Source organism: Xenopus laevis, chromosome 2L (assembly GCF_017654675.1).
Source record: "Xenopus laevis strain J_2021 chromosome 2L, Xenopus_laevis_v10.1, whole genome shotgun sequence".
Classification (NCBI taxonomy): domain Eukaryota; kingdom Metazoa; phylum Chordata; class Amphibia; order Anura; family Pipidae; genus Xenopus; species Xenopus laevis.
Window position 1 is genome coordinate 155,288,255 of NC_054373.1, and position 10,385 is coordinate 155,298,639.

Sequence of the window (10,385 nt, forward strand, 5' to 3'; positions counted from 1 at the left end):
GCACTAGGGTGTCATTATCCTTACACATTCAGGAGCTTACCCGCTCTACTTCCAGGTCAGGGTCACTATCAGGAGCACCATCTGCAAGCCATGCACTAAGGGGAGAAACCAGGTCAGAGGCTTCTTGATACTTCTTCTGGCTGTAGAACCAGTAGGCCAAGTTATGAACACAGGATGCTGTTGGTTAAACAGAGTATTGGTTATTTGAAATATATGCAAGTCTGAGTAAGGGAGCACCACCCCTAAATTTTTAGAGAAGCAGATAGATGGTGTGCAGGGTTATGGAGATAAATGGTAATACAAAAGAAAAAAGATTAACCATTAAAGTTGCACCACCCCATCATAGAACCCAATGACTCAAGAAACAAAAAAAAAAAAAAAATTTTTTAAAACTTCACTTTTACTGATAAATTAGATAAAACCATACGTCCAGAAGAGCATTTAAAATAAAGTTAGGAACAGGGAGACAAAGAACCCAAATTAAGCCAGGCAACAGATGCCAAGCATAAGGTGAATATAGGGCTGTCAATGGATAACCAGCCCACCTGCCAGACTTGGCATAAGAGTGCTAGTGAGTCTCAGTTAAACTTGATTATTTAACCATGAATTGAGTTAACATTAAACGGTCGTTACAAGCCTTTTGGGTAACCACCCCACCTGCCAATCTTTGTGTACGAATGCTAATGAGTATCAGTTGGTCTCACTTGGTTGGTTGTAAATTAAGCTAGACTTACAACGATCGCTTTCAGGCATGGATATTACCACCACCCCTTCACCCTCAGACGCACCCTCCCATTGCCATAAAAGGCAACAAAAATAGCGAGTGGTGCCAAAAATTGGCCCACTATGCACTTAAACAAATTGAATTGTTATATTCTAAGTGAGTTTCACATAGGCATTTGAATTCTACCCCAAATGAAGCAGGCTCCGTCGATTAACCAACCCTTCACCCACAACGCTTCCCACCCGTTTCCACTGTGAAGCAAAGGCCTAAAGAGATTTTTTGATTCTGTCCCCCTGCCTAACAAAAACTAAAATGCGCCTTTTTAGTTTTTGTTAGGCATTGCCTGACTTGATTTGGGTTCTTTGTCTCCCTGTTCCTAACTTTATTTTAAATGCTCTTCTGGACGTATGGTTTTATCTAATGTATCAGTAAAAGTTAAGTTTTAAAATATTTTTTTTTTTTGTTCCTTGAGTCATTGGGTTCTATGATGGGGTGGTGCAACTTTAAGGGTTAATCTTTTTTCTTTTGTATTACTATTGGTTATTTGATCTTTGTGAATTTTCCAACATTACTCTGTAATTCACTTTGGATAATCCCCCCCAGTGGCAGTCTGAAAAAAATAACCAAGCAGAATTTAGTAGTGCCCTATAAAAAAAGTGTTACTTTCTTTTCTTTTTTTCTTTTTTTTTTAATACAAATTACATGGTAGACTCAGAAACACCCATTTCCAACCACCAGTTCATACATAAGAACATTTCAGACTGGCACCCCATTCAATTCTATATAGAAAATTTACTCTGTAAAGCGATACTTCAAGATTAAGTTAACTTTCAGTATGTTATAGAACTGCTGATGCTTTGCAACTTTTCAGATGATTTTTATTACTTTGTATTTCTAATCTTTCTATTGAGGGCTTCTCCTATTCATATTCTAACCTGTCATTCAAACCACTGGTTGCTAGGTTAAATTGGACTAGCAATCAGATAGATACAGAAATTTCAAATTTAAGAACTTCTGAACAAAAAGCTAACTAATTCAATAACCGCAAAAATAAAGACCAAAATGCAAAGTGACCCAAAACATAACTGTCTGCATCACATTAAAGTTAATTTAAAGGTGAACTATCCCTTAAAAAAGCATACACCAAACCTCCACTAATTGTTCTGAAGTGATAAATTTTAACCTAAACATGCTTTAAAAGGAGACCTGTTATGTTTAAGAACTCTGCAGTTTCTTGGGCAGGCAGACCCTGAAGAGAACCGTGCATCCGGGAAACAGCATCTCTGCAGGCTCCATGCAGCAATAGCAATCCATCCTTAGGCTTATCCTGTAAGAAAAAAACTTTAATATCAGAGAAGGCTTCTTTTACCACTGTGTTTCAAACACAGTACCTTGTACTTGATCCAAACCAAGATATAATTAATCCTTATTGGAAGCAAATCCAAATTATGGAAAGATCCATTATCTGGATAACTGGTTCCATACCGGTACTCTGAAGTTTCTATATAGAATTTGTATGCACAAAAGATACAAACCTGGCCAGAAATACTGCAGTTTTATAGCAATTCTGACTTGTCCTGTCTAATATTAAATGTAAATATGACCATATTGAAATAACTATAGAAATAAGACATTATTACCTTGCAATTCTGCATAAAGGCACATGCAGCATTTGTGAACTGCTGCAGGCTGTTGAATTGCTGTTGCTTTAAAGATTTCAGTTGACGTGATCCTTCATTAGAAACCTGGTAAAAGTAAGAAAAGAACTATGTACAAAATGTATACTTTTTGTTGTGCATCTTTCAGGAATTTCAAAACAGATAGATTACTCAGACAGCAGATAAGAAGTCAGGACTGATAAGGGGTATGAATAGAAATCTAAGTGATAAAAAAAAACAAGATTGACTTATGTATTGATTAAGCACCAACATATTCTGTACTGCTGTACTATAAATGGGTGTATCCACTGAATATACAAATTCACATACAAAGCAGCACATAATATTTAATATTGAAGAAAAACAGTCAGTGACCCTAAAAAACATAGTATTTTCATCTGCAGGCCAGAAAAAGGAAAGCTAATCATTTAAAACCATTAAAAAAAAAATCTGACCAAATTAAAAGTTACTTAAAATAGGTCCATATAGAACATGCCAAAAAAATTTGAAAGGTGAACTTTCAGGTGGCTCTTTCTACTTAAAAATGTCTCAAGACTTAGTAACTCTTATAATACATGTTTTGAACAGAATGGACAGAACAGAAAAAGATACAACTTTGAGTCAGTGTCTTCTGCAATATGCCTAGCAGGAAAGCATTCTAGATATTTTGCTGGCCACATAGCTGGCAAAGGTAAGGGCAATCACCATATCAGATACTGTGTAAGTAATAGGAGGGAAGATAAAATATTTATACTCCTGAAAATGCTTATTCAGCCTAGATAAGTTACTACTTCATCTGTACAACATATTGGCTGCCTTCTTATGCCCAGTTCACGCACTCAGTGCTAGCATAAACAGTAGTTAAAGGAGAAGGACAGTAACAATCAAACAACAATCAAAAAGTTAGGCACAAAAGTTAGGCACTCCCCAGTGATTGTGTTCACTTACCCGATACCCTGGCCAGTGCTCCTATCAGCAGAAAACTGCTAACTTTTGAAGCCCCCCAAGTGAGTGACTTTCCTTTAAAGGGGTTTACCTTCAAAACACTTTTTTTTCAGTTCAGTTCTTCTCAGATTATTCATGAGAAATAGACTTTTTTCAATTGCTTTTTATTTATTTTTTTACTTTTTTTCAGAATAGAAGTTTAATGTGTAATGCCTCTCTGGTGTTTCAGTCTGGCAGCCCAATGACCCTAGTGCAGATTATGAAAAGTTACAATTTTGCAACATTTAGTGGATACATTTCTCAGCAGCATCTGTGGAATATTAGCAACGATTGTATCAATTCTTAGGGCAGGGGCACATGGGCATATTCGGGGAGATTTAATCGCCTGGCCACTAATCGCCTCTTCTTCGGGGGAACAATCTCCCCGAACCGCCTTCCCTCTGCTATAATGAGAAATGCCAGCACAATCGCAGCAATTTTTCATTTTAGTAGGCGGAAGGCAATTCGGGGAGATTGTGGCCATGCGACTAAATCTCCCCGAATATGCCCATGTGCCCCTGCCTTTAAAGGAGAAGTCAGCCTGTACTGGGAAAAAAACCGTCCCCCTTCCCTGTGTAGGCCCTCCCGGGCAAATGCCCCTAACTTGTTACTCACCCCTCGGCGCAGGTCCTCTGCTGCAGAGTTCACGGGTGTCATCTTCTCCCGAGCGCTCTTCTTCCTGCTTTGACCAGCGTTTTTTGGCACATGTACAGTACGAGGCATTTACCAGTAAGTATCTAATGCACATGTGCCGAAAGTCACGAAGTTTCCGAAAAAAAGATCGGAAACTTTGTGACTTTTGGGCGCATGCGCAATTGGAGGCATTTACCGGTTAGGAGCTACTGCGCATGCGCCCGAAAGTCCTTACCGGTAAATGCCTCCTACTGCACAAGCACCAAAAAAACACTGGTCAAAGCAGGAAGAAGAGCGCTTGGGAGAAGATGACGCCCGTGAACTCGGCAGCAGAGGACCTGCGCTGAGGGTTGAATAACAAGTTAGGGGCATTTGCCCGGGGGGGCAGGTAGGTCGGGGTTTTGTCCCCGTACAGGTTGACTTCTCCTTTGATGAAACTCAGTGTTTCTACTCAGCAGGGACAAAGATAAGAAATATATCAACTAAATGTATCAATCTAGAAGTTACAGAGTCTGCATCCGACATATGGTGAAAAATGAAACTTTAAACTTCAGTTCAGAAACTAATTGGAAAAAGTCTTTATTTCTGGTGAACTGTAAGAAAACAACTGAACTGCAATAAGTGTTGGAAGGTGAATAACCCCTTTACCGCCCACGATTACTGGTCATATGTAAAGAAGTTTATTATACAATAGTTAAAATGTTATGGTGTAAATGAGTCAAAATAAATAAGGGGTTGTCAGAAGTATGAAAACTTTAGAAAGGAGCAATCATTCTTTTAAGAGAAGAAAATTATTCTTTAGTACATGCGCCTAAATATCTAATGGTGTTTGTAAAGGATTGGCCTATTGTGAATATAGTGTGAAGTGTGTGAATACCTACTGAATAGATAAGCTTAACGTTTCCTTTAGATTTTCGCATACAGATAGAGAAGTACATACCTTGGTCACTTGCTTATCTAGAAGCTGATGATGCTTTTCAAGGAACTTTGCAAGGCTCAAAATGTCATCAACCTTTAGCATCCCAGAATGCTTGAAACGTCCATCCAAAGAAGAAACAGCAAACTGGAAACATTCACCGAGTGCCTGGCACGACCAGCCATCACCAGAGCAACGGGCACCATCAAGAATTTCTATCACTTCAGAAAGTACTTTGCCAATACTAGGTGGTATCCCTAATTCATGAATGTCCACAGCAAAGCTTAAAAGTGCCAACCCAGCATGGCAGCACCTTTCGGTCTTTTCTAAACATCCACGGACTTGTTCAACAACATATCGTCCTTGCCGGAAGCAGGAAGTTTTGCAGAGTCTGCGGCATCTTTCCAGTGACAGTTCAACCAAGCAGCGGGACCATGAAGCAGACAAAGTACCACGTCCTAACAGGGGTTTCACAAGGAGATCTTCAAAACTCTGATTTAAAAAATATGTCTCTTCTTTGCTACATGGTTTGCCTTTGGGCTCAAATGCCAAAGTAGCACATCGGGCATGGCGTGATATAGTTAGTGGAGCATCCCCATATGAAACGGATCCCTCTGTCAACATTAAAAAGCGCAGGGCATGCAGTCTAAGGCTCAGGACTTCTCTATTACAGGGGCTAGGACTTTGCTTTTGTTCTTGGTCCCCTGCTGCTTTCCACAAGATCTGAAAACTGCTCTTTGTTACAGCTGTGAAATCTCCTGCATTCTGCTGCTCTGAGGGGCAGCTGGTAAGAAGACCATACAGGAGATCTGAAATATTGCTACAAGCCTGAAATGAGGATTCCCGTGCAGAGATGTTCTTCAGCAGGTGAAACAGAATTTTCTCCAGGTAGAATGGTGTGCGCTGAGGGCTTGATGCACAAAAACCTTGGCACACCAAGGCTGCCAGGGGCACTAAACTCTGCCAGTGACTCACATGACAACTTGGATCCCCTGCCCAGTGGTTGCAGGCACGAAGCACACGATCACAAACAACCCGCTGATCTGGCAACTGCTCAGAAGATGAAGAACCAGTGGGGCCTTTTGCGAAACACAACTGAAATGCAGGAAGAGAGGTGACATTTTAGCAGACAGAACCTGGGGTTAGTGCAGAGAACAGAATGAGAGAAACAACAACACTTTAACCACGGAAAAGTTTTAAGGTAAAATCAAAATCATTATTTCTATTATCACCTTATAAGAGGGGTTCTACCAGTAGACCTACAGCTGGTGATCAGTAGATCTCAAGACACTGTCAACAAACAGCTCGTCTAAATCACCCTCCTGTTTCATGCTTTTCATTCAGATATTTATTATGAGAAGATTACACAAGAAATAAGTTGTTGAAATATAGCAATATAAATTCTCTCATAAATGAATATAATATTAAAAGTAATATTTTCCATGGAACAGAATGCTAACCATGCTTTTATGGATGTAGATAATAATGGAACTACATTACTAAAAGAAGACCTTGCATTAGTAAAGAATGGGCTCTCCTGCCTTATAAAACATATTATGGGACAATTTACAGGGGAAGTAAACACTACACACTGCGTTATTCCATAGCGTACACACAAGGGACATGAATGGTAAATAAAAAGATACCACTTCTGTGGGAAGATCTCACCTTGAGCTTTGAGTGCAAGAGAGTCACCTCCTCTAGCGAAGATGTAAGTTTTATAAAGTCAGCTCCCTTCAAGGACTTTATATTTGCTTCCATTCTTTACCCACCTGCATAAAGACAAGCAGGGTGATAAATTGCAGATAACTGGAAATGATATGCAGAGTGAGTAAACCCCTATAACAGAATGAATGGCACACAAACAGAAATGTAGAGGTTAGAAAGGAACAGTTGTAATCATGGGACTTGCATGCTATGGTGACAATTTAAAGGCAGAAGTATTGCTTGTCTGAAAATAGCATCACAGCTCCATGTTCACTTATTCTGCATAGTTCTATTTTCAGGGTAAGTATAGTTGTCTTTGTTCTATCTCACAGTTTGCGTAGTGCTACTATACAAAGTCAGACAGGTCCAGATTAGGTGAAACGGTTTGGCCAGTTTCAACCTTAACACTTGGCTATCCGGCGTTAGTCCATTTAGACAGATAATCCTGCAAGATTGAGTTTGACATGTAAAACATTTCCCTTGGTAGGACGATATAAAAAGGGAAAAGGAACCACAGCTCCTCTGCACATTCTGTTGTTCTGATCATTCAGAAAAACAGAACAACTGAAGGGAGGCCATGGACATATATGTACATTAATCATAGAAGTATGATCAAGGGCCGATTAACCAGAGTACCATATAGATCAGCCAGTGTATGGCCACTTATAGTGCACTACACTTCCAAAAGCGGAAGGAAAGGTTAAAACTAAGTAAGCCTTATCAGAAAGGTCCACCTAAATATACCAGTAAACTATCAAAGCAGTGCTGCTCTGAGTCCTCTGTCAATAGAAACACTGCATTTCTTTCCTTCTATTGTGTACACATCGACTTCTATATCAGACTTCCTGTTTTCAGCTTAAACCTCATTACCTCCAGCTGTGAGCATGCTCAGTTTGCTCCTCCTGCTCTGCTGTAATCTGAGTGAGCAGGGAGAGACTTAGGCAGGAAGTGATGTCACACCAAGCTAATACTTCAGCTGCTATCCTAAACAAGCAGAGCGCTTCTAGAGCTGTTTACTCAGGTATGGTAAAACATTCTACAGAATATATATAGCATTCTAGCTTGCACTAATGCAGCTAATCTATTGGCAATAAAATGCCTTCGTAGCTTTCCTTCTCCTTTAAAGGGGTTGTTCACCTTTGAGTTAACTTTTAGAGGCAGATTTATCAAGGGTCGAATTTCAAAGTGGAAAAAAACTTCGAAATTTGACATCGAATTGGATTACTTTGAATGTCAAAGTTTTTTTTATCGAATTTGACCGTTTTCGGTCGAAAGAAAATCATTCCATCGTAAAATGAAATCCTTCAAATCGAACGATTCCATCAATCGAACAAACTATTTTCCTTCGACTTCTAAAGACTTAGCAAAAATTTTGGCTATGGGTTCTAGGAGGTCCCCATAGGCCAACATAGCAATTCGGCAGGTTTAAAATGGTGGTGTCGAAGTCGAACTTTTTTTTTTTTTTTTTTTAAAGAGAAAGTACTTCGATTTTCGAAGTTGAACTTTTTTACTTTGAATCAAAGTCAAATTTAGGCCTATTCGATGGTCGAAGTACCCAAAAATGAGTTTGAAATTCGAATTTTTTAAACTCGAAAATTAACTTAGCGCGATATTCTGAGACAATTTGCAATTGGTTTTCATTTATTATTTTTGAGATATTTAGATGTTTATTCAGCAGCTCTCCGGTTCGCAATATCAGCAATAACTTGGACCCAAATTACCCTGGCAACCATACATTGATATGAATAAGAGACTGGAATATGAATAGTAGAGTCTGAATAGAAAGAGGATTAATAAAAAGCAGAAATAACTAGAAATGTGTAGCCTTACAGAGCATTTGTTTTTAGATGGAGTCAGTGACCCCCCCCCTTTGAAAGATGGAAAGAGTCAGAAGAAGGCAAATAATTCAAAAACTAGAAATAATAAAAACTAAAGGCCAATTGAAACGTTGCTTATAATTAGCCATTCTATAACATAGTAAAAGTTAACTTAAAGGTGAAGCGTCCCTTTAAACTTGTAGGCCTCCCAAGTAGCAACAGGGCAGAATGTGTCAACAATAACAAAAAAGGGTTGTCATGCATTTAAATACAAGTATATCAGGTTTGTTTTATAAATGTTACTACAGTTGATATATAAAAGCTACAGTTTAATCATAGGGGCAGCCATTTCAAATGAAACAGGGGACAGGTAACCGATAGCCTGAGTAGAATACAATGGTTCTCTTTCTTACACAGGAAACGCATGCTGAAATTCTATTCATAGCTCAGAACTACAGAACTACAGCTTGAAACCCTTTAAGCAAACAAGAAGAGATGTGTGGCTAAAAACTAGATCATATACCAAAACATTTGCTCATGGCATGCCTATCCCTTTAAGTTGCATAACATGTTAGAAGTGCAGTTCAGCAACAGCTAGAGAGGGAAGTAAAACTAGTTTTGTCAGCAGCTCGCCCCAGAATCAGAAATAAGTGCATCAAGTGGTGTTATTATTTATGCACCAAGCATTCGTACAGTGCAGAGGCGCGCATGTCAGGCAGCAAGAGACGAGCAGAACTACGCGCTGTAACACAACCCGAGCAGTGACAGGGAGCCTACGACTAATACCGTGCGTGCCCATAAACCTGAAGTGTGGGGAGTCAATGAGATGCGGATACCTATGGCTCTCTCCGACCGATCCGCTCTTTTTCTCTGTACTGTATTTCCGACCTCCAGCCCGCGCCTGTCTTGCGTTCAAATCTGCCGCCACAACCAACCACGGAGGCTGCCCTGAGTGAGCTCATTGATTTGCGTCGCCCCAGTGCATGCTGGGTATTGTAGTTTCCGTCAACCGGGGTCATGTTGTTCCTTAGACTGCAGGCAGTGTGAATGACTGGATTACTGAACAAAAGTCACTTTTTAAAATGAAGTTGTAATAGTTATAGGGGCAAAAGCAGGCAAAATGTTGTTTGTAGGGTTTTGGCAATGATACACACTGCCAGCCCGCTGCCCACCACCTGGGGTTGCCACCTTAATTTTCTGGAAACAATACCGGCCTTCCTATATATTTATCTTATTTCCCTATTAACCAACATTTTTACCAGTCAGGCATGTAAAATACTGGCCTGGTGGCAACCCTAGATCCCGTAAATCTCTCTTCTCATATTACTCACAGCTAGGGTTGCCACCTTTTGTGGATAAAAATACGGGCTTTCCTAAATATTTATCTTTTTTTCCTATTAATAACATTGGGATCAACCATCATTTTTACCGGCCAGGCCGGCAAAAATACCGGCCAGATGGCAACCCTACACTCGGCCGGTATTTTACCTGCCAAGCTTGTAAAATACCTGCCAAGGCCGGGCCAGTATTACAAATTTACCGGCAATGTAGCTGCCGGTAAATTTGTAATATGCTTAAAAAGATCCCTCGGCCTGCCCCCAATCCCCTGGAATTTAACTTTTCTTGTAGTGTCCGTGGCGCGGCCCCACACCTTTTTACGTCACGGCCCGCCCATTTTGACATCACGGCCCATCCCTTTGTGTGTCCCCCCCCACCAGCCGGTAAAGAATTTTAGAAAAGGTGGCAACCCTACTCACAGCTAGGGTTGCCACCTTTTCTGGAAAACAATACCGGCCTTTCTATATATTAAACTTATTTCCCTATTAATGACATTGGGATCAACTGTCATTTTTACCGGCCAGGCCAGTAAAATACCGGCCAGGTTGCAACCCTAGCACCACCTCAATAAAAATACGGCAGTACTCTCAGAGCTTTGGTAAAGCCAC

General features: G+C 40.1%; 1 protein-coding gene across 2 annotated transcripts in view; it reads right to left on the reverse strand.

The window, feature by feature from the left end:
* Window positions 1–9,416, reverse strand: part of espl1.L (extra spindle pole bodies like 1, separase L homeolog) — a 35,571-nt gene extending 26,155 nt beyond the window's left edge. The window contains exons 1-6 of one of the 2 annotated variants that reach the window (XM_041582590.1): window positions 9,276–9,416; window positions 6,584–6,687; window positions 4,940–6,010; window positions 2,365–2,469; window positions 1,931–2,051; window positions 41–177 (exon numbers count right to left, since the gene is read on the reverse strand). In XM_041582590.1, the coding sequence (XP_041438524.1) occupies window positions 41–177; window positions 1,931–2,051; window positions 2,365–2,469; window positions 4,940–6,010; window positions 6,584–6,676 (1,527 nt within the window). In that variant the 5' untranslated portion in view covers window positions 6,677–6,687; window positions 9,276–9,416. Of the gene's footprint in view, window positions 1–40; window positions 178–1,930; window positions 2,052–2,364; window positions 2,470–4,939; window positions 6,011–6,583; window positions 6,755–9,275 lie in introns of both variants that reach the window. The other variant, XM_041582592.1, reaches the window with a different exon arrangement.
* Window positions 9,417–10,385: the final 969 nt, after the last annotated feature.